The 19896-nt window shown below is 46.0% G+C and overlaps 1 protein-coding gene across 1 annotated transcript in view; it reads left to right on the top strand.

Annotated features, from left to right (window-relative positions):
* Positions 1-19896, top strand: part of LOC124552267 (mothers against decapentaplegic homolog 6) — a 232716-nt gene that overhangs the window by 154548 nt on the left and 58272 nt on the right. Inside the window, exon 3 of the mRNA XM_047126547.1 lies at positions 15165-15221. Coding sequence (XP_046982503.1) covers positions 15165-15221 — 57 coding nt within the window. The remainder of the gene's footprint in view (positions 1-15164; positions 15222-19896) is intronic.

The raw sequence follows: 19896 nt of genomic DNA, 5'->3' as shown, positions 1-19896 counted from the left end.
CCTCGGGCATGGGTGTGTGTGTTTGTCCTTAGGATAGTTTAGGTTAAGTAGTGTGTAAGCTTAGGGACATGACCTTAGCTGTTAAGTCCCATAAAATTTCCCACACATTTGAACAATTTGATGATGATGTTTGGTTGGGGGGGCGCTCAACTGCGCGGCCATCAGCGCGCAGTTGAGCGTCCCACAAACCAAGCATCAAGCAATCGTATTGTAAACGCCTGTATAAAAAGGTGAAGTGTTGGCACCGTGTACGAAGAAAGATGGCTGTAGGTCATTGGTAACTGGGGAGATGACCAAAAATGGAAGATGGTCACAGGAGTCAATGGAAGCGTGTGCGCGACTGCCTTTCCCGCGCAGCCCGTGGTACAGATATAGCTGCAGTCTCGTCTTGTGTGGTGTAGTGGCGCTGGTGCCGGCTGCCCTTGGAGGGTCCAGCGTGCCAAGGCGAACGGGTCAGGTTGCGCCGCGGCCGCTCCCCAGACACGCACAAGTCGCGCCGCGCCGATCCCACCCGATCCGATCCGATACACTCGGCGCGTAACGCGGGCCGTCCACGTCTCCATCTGTCAGGGGCCCACCCACCTGGCCGCCGAGGAACGCAGCTCGCCGCGACGCCGAGCTGCTGTGTCCAGTCCGTCGGGAGCGGCGGCCTGCTGCCTGTTTGGATTAAAATCGCTGGGATCACCTAGTCCAGTCTGGGATGGGCTAGTCCATTGGCCTGGTCGAAACCACTCCTCGCCGTGCACAGCGCAAGCGGTGGAGGTGCTTCTCGTACTGTCTGTTATCTGCATTGAATGCATCACGAAGTCGTATGAGAATATATCACATAATATTCTAAGGGACTTCAAAAGTAAGTTGTTGTGGTCTTCAGTCCTGAGACTGGTTTGATGCAGCTCTCCATGCTACTCCATCCTGTGCAAGCTTCTTCATCTGCCAGTCTCCCAGTACCTACTGCAAGTTACATCCTTCTGAATCTGCTTAGTGTATTCATCTCTTGGTCTCCGATTTTCATCCTCCACGCTACCCTCCAATGATAAATATGTGATCCTTTTATGCCTCAGAAAATGTCCTACCAACCGGTCCCTTCTTCTCGTCAAGCTGTGCCACGAACTTCTTTTCTCCCCAGTTCAATTCCTCCTCATTAGTTATGTGATCTACCCATCTAATCTTCAGCACTCTTCTGTAGCACCACATTTCTATTCTCTTCTTGTCCAAACTATTTACCGTCCATGTTTCACTTCCATACATGGCTACACTCCATACAAATACTTTTAGAAACGACTTCCTGACACCTAAATCAATACTCGATGTTAACAAATTTCTCTTTTTCAGATACGCTTTCCTTGCCATTGCCAGTCTACATTTGATATCCTCTCTACTTCGACCATCATCAGTTATTTTGCTCCCCAAATAGCAAAACTCCTTAACTACTTTAAGCGTCGCATTTCCTAATCTAATTCCCACAGCATTCGACTACGTTCCATTATTTCCGTTTCGCTTTTGTTGATGTTCATCTTATATCCTCCTTTCAAGACACTGTCCATTCCGTTCAGCTGCTCTTCCAGGTCCTTTGCTGTCTCTGGCAGAATTACAATGTCATCGGCGAACCTCAAAGTTTTTATTTCTTCTCCATGGATTTTAATTCCTACTCCGAATTTTTCTTTTGTTTCCTTTACTCCTTGCTCAATTTATACATTATTAATCAACGCTCCACTACTCTTGAAGCAAGGGAGGAATCGTTTTTACGTCCCGTCGACAGCGAGGTCATTAGACGGAGAACACAAGATATGAATGTTTCTGGAATGGGGAAGGAAATCGACCGTGCCCTTTGAAAGGAACCACCTGAGCATCTGTGATGTATACATGCAGACTGACAAGATCTTGTACATGGCTGCACGTTCAGAGACCGTGAATAGTTACAATTAACAGAAAACAGCCCTCGGTCACTAATTATTAACGAATTAACCGGGTTTCAACACTGCTAGGAGTGTCTTCCTCAGAATTTAAACCAAAGAATGGTCTATAACATGGTCACAGAATTATGACTAAAACGTATGATACGAATTATAAGTACAGAGTTATCGTGAAAGACTGGCGGAACCTGTACCACGCAAGTAACGAGCAGCCCTCAGTTGCTCGCCATCACATCATTTTTTATCTTAAATATCGTTGTGACTAATGCCATTTTGGCATATTTATTGTTTTATAAATGACATATAAGTACTGCCAGTCTTTCACGATGATTCTGTACTTATAATTTGTATCATACGTCCATCCCATGGTTCAAATGGCTCTGAGCACAGTCATCAGTCCCCTAGAACTTAGAGCTGCTTAAACCTAACTAACCTAAGGACATCACACACATCCATGCCGGAGGCAGGATTCGAACCTGCGACCGTAGCGGCCGCGCGGTTCCGGACTGTAGCGCCTAGAACCGCGCGACCACCCCGGCCGGCACAGTGATAAGAAGTCATGGGTTACCTCCTAATATTGTGTGAGACCACCTCTAGCCTAGTACAGCAACTCGACGTGATGTTGTCTTAACAAGTCGTTGGGAGGCCCCTGCAGAAATACTGCGCCATACTGCCTATTTAGCCGTCCATAATTGTGAAACTGTTGCCGGTGCCGGATTTTGTGCACCAACTGTGCTCTCGATTACGTCCAATAAACGTTCGCTGGGATTCAAGTGGGGCGATCTGGGTGGCCAGATCATTTATTCGAATTGTCCAGAACCAATCGCAAACGCATCTGGCCCTGTGAGATGACACTGTTTTTCGGGAACGTGAAATCCATAAATGGCTGCAAATAGTGTCTAAGTAGCTGAACATAACCATTTCTAGTCAGTGATCAATACAGTTCGACCAGAGGATCCAGTCCATTCGATGTAAACACAGCTCATACCGTTATGGAGGCACCATCAAGATGCGCAGTGCCTTGTTGACGACTTGGGTCTGTGGGTTCGTGGGTTCTGCGTCACAGTCGAAACCTACCATCAACTCCTACCAACTCATCTAACCAGGACACGGTTTTCCAGTCATCTATGGTCCCAACGGATTCGGTCATTAGCCCACGAGAGACGATGCAGGCGATGTCGTTTACTGCCACAACCCATTAACGCTAAATTTCGTCGCACTGTCCTATCGGATACGTTGATCGTGCGTTCCACATTGATTTCTGCTGTTATTTCACGCAATGTTGCTTGTCTCTTAGTACTGACAACCCTATGCCAACACCGCTGCTCTCGGTGGTTACGTGAAGGCCACAATCAACTGCGTTGTCCATGGTGAGGGGTAATGCGTGAAATATGGTATTCTCCGCACACTCTTGACACTGTACATCTCGGAATATTGAACTCACTGACATTTTTGGAAACGGAATATCCTATGCGTCTAGCTCAAACCACACCATCCCACGATCAAAGTGTGTTAATACCCGTCGTACGGTTATAATCACGTTGGAAACCGCTTCACACCAGTCAGCTGAGTACAAATGACAGCTCCTTCAATGTACTGCCCTTTTATATGTTCCGTGCGCAATGCTAGCGCCGTCTTTATATGTGCATTTCTCTGTCCACTGACATTTTTTGTCACCTCAGTGTAAGTAGAAGCGTTTGGTCCTCTCGCACAAAATATACTGACGCGCCAAAACATAACGCCCACTTACTTCACAGCAACAGCAATGGAACACATTGCAGCAGCGATTCTGCGTGACATTATGCACTGGTAAAGCAATTCCCGTAATTTAGGCGTCGTTGTTTTGCAGACACGGAGTTTCCGCCACACAGCGTCCCAGATGTTGTCATTTTCTGTTCTTTGGCGCAACTGAAACATTATTCGGTCTTCAGAAAGATGGGTGGCAAATTGTTATTGTGGTACCTGTATGGTCTGTCTAGCAATCTTGGTACGTTTGGAAACCCTTGTGGATCAAGTACTTGTATGTGTTGAATCCTGCCGGCCGGAGTGGCCGTGCGGTTCTAGGCGCTACAGTCTGGAACCGAGCGACCGCTACGGTCGCAGGTTCGAATCCTGCCTCGGGCATGGATGTGTGTGATGTCCTTAGGTTAGTTAGGTTTAATTAGTTCTAAGTTCTAGGGGACTGATGACCTCAGAAGTTAAGTCGCATAGTGCTCAGAGCCATTTGAACCATTTTTTTGAATCCTGCCCAGTCGTCGAATATGGAGTGTCTAGCAAACCTGCTCTCTCAGATCGCCTGACAAACAATTCAAACAAATCGTATTAATGAGTTTTATAACCAAAAGTACTTGGCAATACTCAACTTCAGGAATTACAAAGATGTGTCGCAAGTAAAAGGCGACAGACAAAATCAGCAGGTTTCTCCTCAGTATATTTCCAGAATGAAATTTTCACTCTGCAGCGGAGTGTGAGCTGATATGCAACTTCCTGGCAGATTAAAACTCGAACCCGGGACCTTTTCCTTCGCGGGAAAGTGCTCTACCTTTTTTTTATCTCATTTTGTTCTACTTTGAGAGAGACGAGGTACTGGCAGAAGTAAAGCTGTGAGGACGGGGCGTGAGTCGTGCTAGGGTACTTCATATGGTAGAGCAATTGCTCGCGAAAAGCAAAGGTCCCGAGTTCGAGTCTTGGTCCGGCACACAGTTTTAATGTGCCAGAAAGTTTGTTCTACTTGGTTGTCGTACATGTTCGGGGCGGACGTCTCATGTCACCCGTGCAGGTTGTTCGTTGATCCGTTCACTCAGTTTTTTTTTTTTTTAACCCTCTGACCGAACACGCTGAGCCACTGTGCCGGCATCGTCTGAGCTACCCAAACACGACTCACGCCCCGTCCTCACAACTGTACTTCCGGCAGTACCTCGTCTCTGTTGCGAGAAGCCAAAGAACAAAGGCAAAGGTGCCGAATTCGAGCCCTGCTCCGACACACAGTTTTAATCTGCCAGGAATTTTCTTCGGTAGAGACAATGCTACACGCACTGGACTCGCATTCGGGAAGACGACGGTTCAATCCCGCGTCCGGCCATCCTGATTTACGTTTTCCGTGATTTCCCTAAATCGCTCCAGGCAAATGCCGGGATGGTTCCTTTGAAAGGGCACGGCCGACTTCCTTCCCCGTCCTTCCCTAATCCGAAGAGACCGTTGACCCCGCTGTCTGGTCTCCTCCCCCAAACAACCGAACCCAACCCCAACCCAACAATGCTACATAGTGGGCCTACAAGCGAAATGACTAGCCTTGAAGCTGTTGTAGAACTGGGCCCCGGCCAGTCGGGGTTATTTCTTTTCGCATAGAGGCCGCTGCTGTCGCGTTGCCCTCCGGTCAGCGTGCTATAGGCTCAAGTCTTCTTCACAGCCCTCTCTGGACTCTCGTTCCTGACTGGCGTGCCGGCGCTTGACTGTACGCCGTCACAGTGTGGACCCTAGAGGGTCTAAGTAATCCTGATACCTGTAGGGACTCTTGTGTGTCTAGTGATCTTGGCACCTGTATCGAGCTCTGGTGTGGCCAGTAATCTTGATGCCTGTGGGGTTGAGCCCCTGTGCTGAGAGTGCAGGCAAACACTCGGCCACTTGCCCGCTCTAGGAGCGCACGTGCCGCGCGCCCGTAAACACTGCACACGCTAGGCCAGGGCAGAGCGCAGTACACGACATCCGGCTGGCGGCGCGGCGGCCTTGCCAACCTCTCGAGGGGCCCCCGGCGTCGGCGGCAAATTTTAGCCGGCGCCTGGCGCCACTGCGAGAACGCGCCGCACGCACTCGGGCTCGCAGTAATCTCAAAACAAACCTCGCCTCGGTACAGCCCAAAGCTCTGCGCGACTCGTCGTTCACTGTTCGTAATTAAAATTGTGCCAAATAGACGGTATTACCTCGTTCTTAGACCGTAGGTGATACATATGGCGCATGACATTATTTAGAAACAAACATCTCGATCAGCTGACTAGTGCCGCCGGCCGCGGTGGCCGAGCGGTTCTAGGCGCTTCAGACCGGAACCGCGTGACCGCTACGGTCGCAGGTTCGAATCCTGCCTCGGGCATGCATGTGTGTGATGTCCTTAGGTTAGTTAGGTTTAAGTAGTTCTAAGTTCTAGGGGGACTGATGACCTCAGCTGTTACGTCGCATAGTGCTCAGAGCCATTTGAACCATTTGACTAGTGGCGGCATGCGTTTGCAGGTGACTTCTGGAATACAGCTCTATTTATCTCTATGTTAACTGTAGTACTAAACATTCTCAGACATATGAATTAACTGCCCCGGGGTGGCGGGGGGGGGGGGGGGGGTGAGGACGTCAAAGGGGCCAACTTGGACCAGGAGAGGCACCTCAGAACATTTTAATTTCCACTGTCTGTACTTTTATAGATAAATTCATAAAACTTCGTCGGCATGACCAGGAAGGATTCAGGATTTATACCCATAGCAGTGGAAATTAAAGAGTACAACAAGAAAATAATTTTTTTTACATGTGAAATTTCATCATTTTTTTCACTAAACTATTGGCTTTATTTGTTACTATAGGTGCACTTTTCTTCATAAATAAGAGATATTCTTCGATGAATTTTGCACAGCATATAAACAATACGTACAGGTGTACGAAACTCTAGAATTTTCCAAATTTGTTAAAAACTGTGGTTAAAATTGAGGTAGTTAACTATAAAATTCGAGTTTTTTCTAAACGTGAAGTTTAAAATGTAACAGCTCATTCATTTTTTCATAAATTAAATAAATTCTAGAGTCTCATACACCTGTAAGTATTGTTTCCATGGTGTGCAAAATTCATCGAAGAATCTCTCTTACTTATGAGAAAAGTGTACCAATAGCAACAAATGCAGGCAATAGTAAGTGATAAAAATGATGAAATTTCACGTGTAAGTAAAATTATTTTGTTATGTTTTTGAACTTCTACTGCTATGGGTGTGAATCCTGAATCCTTCCTGGTCATGCTGACAAAGTTTTATGAATTTACTTGTAAAAGTAAATTCATACATACATACATAAATTAGTACTGGAGGGCAGCGTGGAGAGTAAAAATCGTAGAGGGAGACCAAGAGATGAATACACTAAGCAGATTCAGAAGGATGTAGGCTGAAGTAGGTACTGGTAGCATGGAGAGCTGCATCAAACCAGTCTCAGGACTGAAGACCACAACAACAACAGTATAGAAAGTGGGAATTAAATGTCCTGTGGTGCCTCTCCCACTCGAAGTCGGCCCGTTTGACGTCCTACCCACCCCACCCCACCCCCTTTAATAAAAGAGGATTCTGTAGTATTCGGTGTTATTTACATATATGAGGGGCGTTCAATAACAAATTAACATTTTTTTCGTCAGAATTTGTTGTGCTAGGCCGACCGCTGTGGCCGAGTGGTTCTAGGCGCTTCAGTCCGGAACCACGTGGCTGCTTCGGTCGCAGGTTCGAATCCTGCCTCGGGCGTGGATGTGTGTGATGCCCTTAGGTTAGTTAGGTTTACTTAGATCTAAGTCTAGGGGACTGATGATCTCAGATGTTAAGTCTCAGTGCTTAGAGCCATTTGAAATTTTTTTTGTTGTGCTACGTCGTGGAATAGTCTTGCTTCAGCGCCTACATTTCCATGAAGACGTCTTGTTGTGCAGTAAGGTGTTTGGTTGTGATCTGTCGATCACCTCGAATGAGACTGTCCGGACGTTCCAAGAGTGCAGGAATAACAGCTGTGTGCGGCCGGCCGGTACGCTGGAGGTCGGAAAGATTTCCGTGCAGTTGCAAATTTTTGTACAGTAGGTGGGAGTATCATGAACAACATACTCGAAATTCTGATCGGTGAGGGAGTGGGGGTGCGTTTTAAAGTCACTGTCGTGCGTTTTTCTTGAACAACTCGAAAACAATGGCCTCTGGCGAAAAAGTATCCCAATACAAAATTTAGCAACATAAATTTCCTACAAAAAGGTCCAGAACATTTTTTTCTGTAGAACTAGCAGTTTGCGCATAGCGAGCGATGCAGTATGAAAATCTCGAGCGTGGTATTTGAAGGCTTACAGGTTGAATAAAACCCATCGCTTTGGGCAGCTGAGTGACCTGGTATCTTTTAAACAGTAACGGTCCCATCACACTTCCTTGGAGTACTGTGAAAATTACCTTTATATCTGTCGATTTTGTTTAGAAAGGCAAACCAGTGCCACAGGGGTCAAATTAGTAGTAGGTGTAGCTAATGAACCGTGTCTCCTAGGTTAAAGCGAGTGCAGAGCTTATGTCCTCTCACGAAATTCACCTCGGACACTAGCAGTTTATTAGACCACACTGTGAGGGGAACTTATTAAAGATCTGAAACCTACATGTTGGACAGGTTTTAACTTGAGTGGCTTTACTTAAGACACACGAGTATAACCCCCCCCTCTACAACGAAGCATATTTCTAAGGCTGTCCAAGGCAAACAGCTCGTCAACCCTAGACGGTATTCGTCTGTGAGTCTAGGATTGCCGGTACCACGCGTGATGCATAATTTTCCGATTACTTCGACAAGGTGACAGGTTAGCGACAGGCACGTCACGTTAACGCAGAAAATGTTCGGAGGAAGCGTGAAGTGTGACGAATTACGTAATTTGCCTCTTTTAATACAGCCAGCGAAAATAGCGATGCAGCAAGGGTGTGACGCGAACGTGGCACATTACGTCACATTGACGCCATGTGATTCGCAAGTCATTCCGCACCCACGTTATTTACCTGATCTCGCGCCCTCAGGGTTCAAATGGCTCTGAGCACTATGGGACTTAACTTCTGAGGTCATCAGTCCCCTACAACTTAGAACTAGTTAAACCTAACTAACCTAAAGACATCACATACATTCATGCCCGAGGCAGGATACGAACCTGCGACCGTAGCGGTCGCGTGGTTCCAGACTGTAGCGCCTAGAACCGCTCGGCCACCCTGGCCGGCGCGCCCTCAGGTTTTCACCTTTCCCGCTCTTTATCGAACGAGCTCAAGGAAGTTCCTTTCCGGATGAAAATGCTCTCCGAGCATGGCCCAATGATTTCTTCCCCAAAACCACGTGATTTCTACAGTCGCAGAATAGAAAAGTTACCCCAGTGTTGGCAGACTGTTGCGTTTATGAAACTTACTGAAAAACGTAAAGAATTTATGCAACAACACAATAAATTACTCTATTTCTCATTATTGATTGTAACTCTAATTCGAACACAATTGTAACGAACATGGGAACCTCTTGTACGAATTTGAGGCAAGCACCAAAAAGAAATGTTGGACCAAATGCCTTGCAGGTAGCTGGTAGGATAGAAGCCTGCTGTTTCTTTTTAGATTGCGTTCCCAGATCGTCAACGCTAGCAGCATTTTTGTGGAATCATGCTTTGGGAGCACGAGCATTAGCTGTCTTTTGCAGTCCATTCCCAGTGCTTATCAAATTGAGGGAGCACTTCCCTGGCAGTGTTCATATTCCACAAATTTCCAGAGGCTTCTTGAAACCCTTCCAAACTAATCTGTCAGACCATGTACAGATAATTCTAGAGGGGAACGAAGCACTTTCCTCAGGACATGGTTTCTGAGCCGTAGGATATTCGGAGGATCGCGGTGCAGCATCGGCGATACAGCTCAGGACCAAATTCACCAATATCAGAGGTTAATATATCACACACGAAATGAATGAAAACGCTGGTTCAAATGTGTTTTTGTATGTTTTCTGTGCACGGTACTGCACTGCACCACAAATTGCAATGAGTAACCAGAATAGGAACAGCAATCCTGATGTTCGCGGGCTTCTTTTACGGTTGTAAAAGAGGAGACCACCAGCTAGGCAAAATGTGTGTTTACTGGATGCACATCCTCTGGAGTGACTGACAGTTCGCAATTTTTCACAAACACAACTTTTATTTATGTACGTTTACAAGGTTGATGACTGAACAACAAAAGAAGGGTAACAATAACATTGCCAGTAAAAGTCTCCTAATTGAGGCAAACAAAAATTCGCTTCTAATTTTCCACAAAGGTTCGTGGTAAAACACACACACACACACACACACACACACACACACACACACACACACACACGAGTCCAATTCAGAGACGAAGACGTAATCTTCAGCCGTCGAAGTCCACGAGGTCGGCATCTGGAATGAACTGAGCTTCGGGGCTGGTTCTAGCCCCTAAATAGCCGTCTCCAGCCAATCATGTTTTGGCGTAGTGGTACTTCCTGCAGGCCGTGGCTCGAGCTCCACCTGCAGGAAGTAGTGCTCGGAATGTCTGTTTCCATTATCTTGTATGTAAATAGCCAGTGTTTACTATAGTGCTTTTGGTACGCCTTGAACATAGACAACCCCGTCCTCTGTGGTGTAATACGGGTTGCCGGCCCTCAGGGACTACCTTGGCTCCGGCATAACATCCTCATTCGGTGAAATCGTTTCTGGCGCGTTATACGGACTGCGATGCTCGTCTAAACTGGCACAAAATTGGCTACAGACATCGCAGGGATGCATCTGAGGTGGCATCACATGGCACCGGACCACCCCTGTTTTTCTGATTTTAAAGCACTACGAAACTGGTCATTAAATAAATTTGTAAATAATAGATTTCAGCTATCAGTCGTCCTTTTTAGCGGGCCGTCGTGGCCGTGCGGTTCTAGGCGCTACAGTCTGGAACCGCAGGACCGCTACGGTCGCAGGTTCGAATCTTGTCTCGGGCATGGATGTGTGTGATGCCCTTAGGTTAGTTAGGTTTAAGTAGTTGTAAGTTCTAGGGGACTGATGACCTTAGAAGTTAAGTCCCATAGTGCTCAGAGCCATTTGAACCATCGTCCTTTTTAAATTTTCTTGGCAGATCTAGATTTCAGGTAGAAATTAGCCATTCTCAATGCACTATCATTTTTCATCAATGCATGTAATGCCTGTTGGTCGGGCCTCATCCACAGTTCATTGAATTGAGTATTCAATGAACTTTTTCAAATGTGTGTGAAAGCTTATGGGACTTAACTGCTAAGGCCATCAGTCCCTAAGCTTACACAGTACTTAACCTAACTTTTCCTAAGGACAAACACACACATCCATGCCCGAGGGAGGACTGGAACCTCCGCCGGGACCAGCCGCACAGTCCATGACTGCAGCGCCCGAGACCGCTCGGCTATTCCTGCGCGGCTTCAATGGAAATGGAAATGCCGTGTGGCTAGGGCCTCCCGTCGGGTAGACCGTTCGCCTGGTGCAAGTCTTTCGAGTTGAGGCCATTTGGGCGACTTGCGTGTCGATGGGAATGAAATGATGATGAAAGACACACAACACCCAGTCATCGCGAGGCGGAGAAAATCCCCGGCCCCGCCGGGAATCGAACCTGGGACCCCGTGCGCGGGAAGCGAGAACGCTACCACAAGACCACGAGCTGCGGACGCGGCTTCAATGAACTGTGGATTGAATTGTGTATTCAGTGAACTGTGGATGAAGTCTGACCAACAGGCATTACATGCATTGATCAAAAATGATAGTGCATTGAGAATGGCTAGTTTCTAGCTGAAATCTAGATCTGCCAATAAAATTTAAAATGGGTGACTGATAGCTGAAATCTATTGGCTCTGAGCACTAGTGGACTTAACATCTGAGGTCATCAGTCCCGTAGAACTTAAAACTACTTAAACCTAACTAACCTAAGGACGAGACACACATCCATGCCCGAGGCAGGATTCGAACCTGCGACCTTAGCGGTCGCGCGGTTCCAAACTGAAGCGCCTAAACCGCTCGGCCACTCCGGCCGGTTCTGAAATCTGTTATTTACAAGTCAATACAACAGTCGCTGCGATGCAACAGCCTGTTGAATGGAAGGTAACCTGATGAGTAAATAAATTGTTTACAAGAGCAGCCAAGCGGTTATTTTTCAACACGTCGGCTTATGGCAGCGGTTTTCCCTCATATAAGATAGTGCGTAAGACGGAGGAGGTAAGTAGCGAAGAGGGCGTCGGTGTCCAGAAGATGTGTTGCGGGGGCCCTGCGGGGTACGGTGGAGAGCAGAGTAGAGTTCCGGGTGCGCGGCGACTTTTTTGCGGCAGGTGTGTGCGCCGCCGCCGCTGCAGCCGGCCTTGGAGCCGCCCGGCCTTGGCGTCGTCTCCCGGTCAAAAACATCGCCACACCGCACCACCCCGCTCGGCAGATTCCTGCGTGCAAGGAGTATGTTAGGGGCGAACTCAGTCTGCAGCTGCGAAAAAAAAAGACGAGAAAAGGAAACTTCCTGGCAGGTTAGAACTATGTGTCATGCTGCGAATCGAACTCGGGACCTTTGCCCTGCGGGGCAAGTAGTATGTCGACTGAGCGACGCAAGCACGACACATGACTAAAATACCGTGGGCTAAATGGTTCAAATGGCTCTGAGCACCATGGGACTTAACTTCTGACGTCATCAGTCCCCCAGAACTTAGAACTACTTAAACCTAACTAACCTAAGGACATCACACACATCCGTGCCCGAGGCAGGATTCGAACCTGGGACCGTAGCGGTCGCGCGGTTGTAGACCGTAGCGCCTAGAACCGCTCGGCCACTCCGGCCGGCCCTTCCCCCTATCCTTTGAACTGAGTTAGCTAGCCTGTTACGGTGAGACCTACAGTTTAATGTGAACTCAGAATCACTCCAATTCAGTATCACATCATTAGTTAAAGTCCAATCCATGTAATCTTCAGCATTGTTCTGTAGCACCACAATTCAAAAGCTTCTGTTCGGTACTTTTTATTGTCCACCTTTCACTTTCATAAAAGGCCACACTCGAGGGAAACAGGACTTCCTAGCACCTGAAAATTTATGTTCGATGCTAGCGATATCTTTCAGAAACGTCGATTGAAGTAATGTAGTACATACAGGGCGATTCCGTCACAAGGTCAGGTGATGAGGAACTGTACGTTGCAACCTCTCCTCCCATTGCTGCCCAAGTACTGACTGTGAAAATCCACCACCATGATTCGAAAAGGCTTGCCACCGAGTCGCGAAACATGGTACAGGTGTGCGTTAGCAACTCCGCCAACCCGAAGGTTGGTTTCAAGGTGATAGTGTTTCGCTAGGAATGGTCTGGTTGTAGGTTGTAGGCCGTTGCCTTGCCCCCCCCCCCCCCAAAAATGGGCTACCATAAGTAACTGTAGACCAGTAGTTCCCAACCTGTGGGTAATTACTCCTGAGATGTAATACCAAATTTTCTGAGCGGTAGAAATAAAAGTGTTAGATTGCAATTTCACTATTTCGTAAGACAGTAACACTGATTACATAATCGCCAATTTTTCAAACATCAGTATTAAACGTGTGACACAGTTTGATGGAGGTTACAGCTTGTTAAACGAAACTTCCTCACATAGTCCAGCCCGCGGGCTAGCCGCGCGATCTAACGCGCTGCTTCCCGAACGGGAAGGCATGCCGGTCCCCGGCACGAATCCGCCCGGCGGATTAGTGTCGAGGTCCGGTGTGCCGGCCAGCCTGTGGATGGTTTTTAAGGCGGTTTTCCATCTACCTCGGCGAATGTTGGCTGGTCCCCCTTATTCCGCCTATGTCGGCGCTTGCTCCGCAAATACTGTCTCCACATATGCGTACACCATAATTACTCTACCACGCACGCATTTGGGGTTACACTCGTCTGGTATTAGAGGTTCCCAGGGGATCCACTAGAGGTGAACCGCGCAGTAACCCGGGGTTCGGTGTGGGGCGGCGGCGGGGTGGATAAACTGCTCTGGGGTTGTGAACCACTGAGGGCTACGGCGGGACGAAGCCTATCCGTTATTTCTAGGTCCACGTCTTAATTGACAGATTGTCTTTGATCATGATGAAGATCGTTCTATTGAGTACAAAATAACAACAGATTTTTTTATGTGTATGCATGTAAACTGTACTTGCATCAAAAGTAATTGCTTTGGCTACGTTAGCCGGCCGGAGTGGCAGAGCGGTTCTAGGCCCTACAGTCTGGAACCGCGCGACCGCTACGGTCGCAGGTTCGAATCCTGCCTCGGGCATGGATGTGTGCGATGTACTTAGGTTAGTTAGGTTTAAGTAGTGTTCTAGGGGACTGATGACCTCAGCTGTTAAGTCCCATAGCGCTCAGAGCCATTTGAACAATTTGGCTACGTTAAAGCGCAGGAACTACGCGACCAACTAATTTTTATTGCTTATAAAATGCAATTTATATTCTGTAAGTATATAAAAGTGGACTAACAACTAATGTTGGGCAGTTCTAATTATGTACAAAATAAACAAACCTAGAAAACTCGTCGGCCCTGAGTTTCTCTCTTACACATTCATTTATGTTTCATTCCTAATACCAATGATACCACTACTACTGGTAATCCTGTCATTTAATGCGTTATTTATGTTCTGTACCGAAACTACCGAATTGTGGTTTTCGTAGAGCGCAACCCTTTTCGCGACGCGTCCTCACAGATTTACTTCCGCCAGTACCTCATCTCCTATCTTCTAAACTTCACAGTTCTCATGCGAAACTTGCAGGACTAGCACTCCCGGAAGAAAGAATATTGGGGGGGGGGGGGGGGGGGGGGGGATGTCTCTTCACGAAAGTCCCGAGTTCGAGTCTCGATCCGGTGCACATTACACAATACACATAGTCCATCCCTTACATACATACTTTGAACTTTGTACCATGCAGCTAAATAGTAAAATTGAGACACATACGTCACATATGCTTAAATGTTTCACGAAACTACTTTCTCACAGTTGTAAGTAGCTCCCACGATGAACCAGGAATTGCTTCATTATTCATTTGCAACTAATTGACAGCTCAACACTACAGTAACTACTTAATGACTACTACTCGTACACTGCTGTAGGACCTACACAGTAATTATTATTATTATTATTTGTAGCCGATATTAGGCACACAACAGTTGCAGCCTGAAGTTTTCCAATTATGCCTCAGATAATGATACCGAAAACTAAGCTTGCATTCAAAATTCGTCTCGCAGGCAATTTATTGTATTAATTTTTACGTAATTAAGTACACTTTGTGGTAGTCTAATTAATGCCATTCGTTGTTGGCTTAAAACCGCCCAAAGAGCTAAGATTGGGTGTCCATGTCTAATTCGAGATGAAAGCACTTCAGTTCATAGATACACTGGTCTCTGTAATTTGATATATTCATCGGATTTCAGGTCCATTTTATGTGCTGCTCTTGGTATGAATGACTCATCCCGTATTAATTTAAGAAAAAAATTCAGTCATTTTTCAGTGTGCTAATTATATTGTTCTTTTCCTTTCAGATCGAGCTCCTAGTGAAAAGAAAATGTTCCCGGGTTCGCTGACGACCAACGGCGAAGGTCAGTTTGAGCGCTGGCGCTTTTAATGTAATTAGTAATTGCGCCACGCCTGTCGTTTCATCCTTTCACGTCACATTTCACGGCTCACGTCATATTTTATGTGTTACCGCTGATGAGCGAGTGCTACAGTGTATGAAAGGTGCTGTGCTTCACAATGGTACGAACAGAGTAAACTTTCCAGGTTCGAAGGCTGTGGTTTGACATTTCCTGACATGTCAGGCTATACAAACGACACCGCGCGGAGGAGAATGGTGAAGAGTAAAAGTCAATTTTTGTAATCTGTATGATGCAGTAATGCTACATTCTCTGTTGTTCGTATTGCTATATCGCCGGTACCTTTATTGACTAGGAAAATTATTGGACAAAGCTTCTTGTACGACACCTGCACGATTAGATGCTCGAACTCTAATAGGGGCATTATCGATAGTATGAATGCAGTTGCGGCTGTGTTTCTTCTTCTCTACCCGTAGCAATTGGCGCAGCTATCTCTGCTGGCTTCAACCGTAGGTTTCTTGCCGCGGCGCCGTTGTGGGTGCGGAAAGCGGATCGCAGCGGTTGCTTATCTTATCACATCTCCGGTTTGTCCCGGTAGCCGGGTTGTCTCTATGCGCCCTTGCACTATTTCGCTTAAGCAGGTACTCCGTTTGGCAATGAGTTCCTGGAAATATTCACCTGGAGCCTACCGCTGCACGGAAGTGGAGTACGAACCAACACGAATTCGGACAAAAAGAGCCTGGTAGCATTTGAACAATGTTCAAACTTGAGCCAAAAAATAGTCCAACATGAAGTACACCTCAGTCTGTATCTACGTGATTATTCGGCTATTCCCAATAAAGTGCTTGGCAGAGGGTTCAAGCTGTCTCTCTACCGTTCCACACAGGAACGGCGCGCGGGAAAAATGAGCACTTTAATTTTTCTTATTTCTCTTATTTTATCGTGATGATAATTTCTCCCTATGTAGGTGGGTGCAAAACAGAATGTTTTCGCAATCGGAGTAGAAAACTGGTGATTGAAAATTCGTGATAGGATCCCGTCGCAACGAAAACCGCCTTTGTTTTAATAATTGCCACTACAGTTCACGTATCATGTCTGTGGCACTATCTCCCCATTTCGCCATAATACAAAACGAGCTGCCCTTCTTTGTACATTTTCGATGTCATCCGACAGTCCCACCTGATGCGGATCCCACACCGCACAGCAATACTCCAGAATAGGGCGGACAAGCGTGGTGTAAGCAGTCTCTTTAGTAGACCTGTTGCACCTTCTGTGTGTTCTGCCAATGAATCGCAGTCTTTGGTTTGCTTTACCAATAATATTATCTATATGATCGTTCCAATTTAGGTTATTTGTAATTGTAATCCCTAAGTATTAAGTTGAATTTACAGCCTTCAGGTTTGTGTGACTTATCGCATAATCGAAATTTAGCGGATGTCTTTTAGTACTCATGTGAATAACTTCACATTTTTCTTTATTCATGGCCAATTGCCTCCTTTCACACCACACAGATAGCTTATCTAAATCATTTTGCAATTCATTTTGGTCATCTGATGACTTTACAAGATAGTAAATGACACCATCATCTGCTAATAGTCTAAGAGGGCTATGTCGTTAATACAGATCAGGAACAATAGAGGGCCTATAACACTTCCTTGGGGAATGCCGCACATTACTTCTGTTTTACTCCATGACTTTCCGTCTATTACTACGAACTGTGACCTTTCCGACAGGAAATCACGAATCCAGTCGCGCAACTGAGGCGATATTTTACAGGCATACAGTATGGTTAGAAGACGCTTGTGAGGAACGGTGTCGAAAGCCTACTGGAAATCAAAAAATATGGAGTCAATTTGAAATCCCCTGTCGATAGCACTCATTACTTTATAAGTATAAAGAGCTAGTTGTGTTCCGCAACAACGATATTTTCCGAATCCTTGTTGACTATGTGTCAGTAAATCGTTTTCTTCGAGGTACTTCATAATGTTCGAATACAGTATATGTTCCAAAACCCTACTGCAAATCGAAGTTAGTGATATGGGCCTGTAATTCAGCGGATTACTCCTATTTCTCTTGTTGGGTATTAGTGTGACTTGAGCAGTTTTCCTGTCTTTATGTACGGATTTTTCTGTGAGCGAGCGGTTGTATATAGTTGCTAAACATGGAGTTATTGTATCAGCCAGCATACTCTGAGAGGAATCTGATTGGTATACACTCTGGACCGGAGACCTAGCCTTTATTAAGTGATTTAAGCTGCTTACCTACACCGAGGATATCTACTTCTATGTTTCTCATCTTGGCAGTTGTTCTTGATTGCAATTGAGGAATATTTACTTCGTCTTCTTTGGTGAAGGAGTTTCGGAAAACCGTGTTTAATAACTGTGCTTTAGTGGCACTGTCATCAGTGACTTTCCTTTTTTTTCTTTCCTTTTTTTGAGGGTGGGTGGTAGAGGGGAGGTTTCAGAGAGAAAAAGTTTCTAAAAGATTCGAAATTACGTGTATTGTTGGAAGTCACCAAGACCTCTCATTCTCAAATACTAGGTGAATGTAGTCCGGGTAATTTCTGCGCCGTGAGTTACTATAGTTCACGACTTAAACACAGTATCTAAATGTAAGGCTTGTGTTATTGCGTTAAACCTTTAACGTGAGATTATATCTGTTAATGAGTAGATTATGACAGCCGACCGAAGTGGCCGAGCGGTTCTAGGCGCTACAGTCTGGAACCGCGCGACCGCTACGGTCGCAGGTTCGAATCCTGCCTTGGGCATGGATGTGTGTGATGTCCTTAGGTTGGTTAGGTTTAAGTAGTTCTAAGTTCTATGGGACTGATGACCTCAGAAGTTAAGTCCCATAGTGCTCAGAGCCATTTAAACCATTTTTGAGATTATGACAGAATTTAATTTTTTTCAATTCACTTGATAGTTATTGATTGGCGACTCCATGGAGTGTCCTGTGCACCACGACCAGATAATGGATATACTTGGAAGGAGAGACAGCATTGGTCGTATTTTTTTGTTTTATTAACCGCAAAATCGATTTTCGGTCACTTAGTGACCATCCTCAGTGCTGTAATATACAATTTAAATTGTAAGCTTGTTGACACCAGTGCCTACCAATTTAAATTATATATTATAGCACTGAAGATGGTCACTAAGTGACCGAAAATCGATTTTGCGGATAATAAAACAAAAAAATACGAGCAATGCTGTCTCTCCCTCCAAGTATATCACTTGATAGTTATACGAAATAATGAAATTAAAATCTTTGCTGACCCTGTTAGCTGTGATATAGGTAACCGGCAGCTGGCACTGGATGAATTTCTTTTCTTGATCAGAAATAAGCCAGAGAGCATACCGTGTGTCAGCAACGGAACGCCGAATAATTCGCGACGAGATAGAGAAAATGATGAAGAATGACATCATTCAGCTTTCGCAGAGCGCAATGTCGTCACCAGTGGTCCTCGTCAGGAAGAAAGATAACAGTTGGCGCTTTTGTGTTGATCACAGGAAGTTTAATAAGATCTCTAAATGGGACGTTTACCCTCCACGAATTGGCGATTCACTAGGTTGTCTGAAGGGGTGGAGAAGCATCAGCTGCGTGTCAGACGAACTCGGATACATTGTACATCTTGCTCATAGTTGGGAGTGTGTGTGTGTGTGTGTGTGTGTGTGTGTGTGTGTGTGTGTGTTAGACGCAAGTTTTGCCAGATGCTGGCTGACATAGCCTGTCATCTCTTACCTGCTTGCGAGAGTAACGTTTGGGAGGCGCTATTCCGGCTCACGACGTGCTTTGCGCTCCAGAGCTGTTGTGCTTCTCCAAAACACTCGCGTTATGGTTTGGAAGAACACAGCTGATTGAACGCGAGGAGTCTGTTTTTGTTGTCTGTTAATCGGTGCCACTCAAACTACCTCCCATGGCAGTAGGATGGAGCCTTACCCTCGCTGTGTTGCAAACGTTTGTACTGTCGTTGTTAAATACTGGATGAATGTAATCTGGATAACTTGCACACCGTGACTTCACCGCCTCAATACATAAAGTTTCGAACTTCGATGGTTGACATGTTTTGTTTAAAGTTCTCCGTAAAGTAAAACTCTTAATGGTAACATTATGGCTGCATTTTAAATTCGGTCCGTAATTATTACCGAGGGAGGTGGCGCAGTGGTTAGCACAATGGAGTCGCATTCGGGAGGACGACGGTTCAAACCTGCGTCCGGCCATCCTGATTTAGGTTTTTCGTGATTTCCCGAAACCGCTTCGGGCAAATGCTGGGATGGTTCCTTTGAAAGGGCACGGCCGACTTCCTTCCCCATCCTTCCCTAATCCGATGACACCGAAGTTTGGTCTCTTTTCCCATATCAACGTACCTCCAGGCGACCTACATGCGTCATTGTGTGTAGGAGGTGAGGGTTATGGTGTAATGTAGTGGTTTAATAGTCGGCATTCCTGCCTAGTAACCAAGTCGCGGCTGTGGCACAGATTTTAATTCATTTATTCAGCATGTGCCCTTGTCGTAGATGAATATGAGCCTTAAAGTGTCTGATGGAAAATTTAATTTTAGAGAAAAGAAGGAAACTAATGACAGCAAAAGGGTATATACATATATATGCACTGTTGCCATTTTTCGGGCTGCACTCAGCCTCGTGATGCCAATTGAGGAGCTACTCGACCGAGTAGTAGCGGC

Source organism: Schistocerca americana, chromosome 10 (assembly GCF_021461395.2).
Source record: "Schistocerca americana isolate TAMUIC-IGC-003095 chromosome 10, iqSchAmer2.1, whole genome shotgun sequence".
Classification (NCBI taxonomy): domain Eukaryota; kingdom Metazoa; phylum Arthropoda; class Insecta; order Orthoptera; family Acrididae; genus Schistocerca; species Schistocerca americana.
Note: the sequence above shows the minus strand (reverse complement) of the source record. Positions and strands in the feature narration are given on the sequence as shown.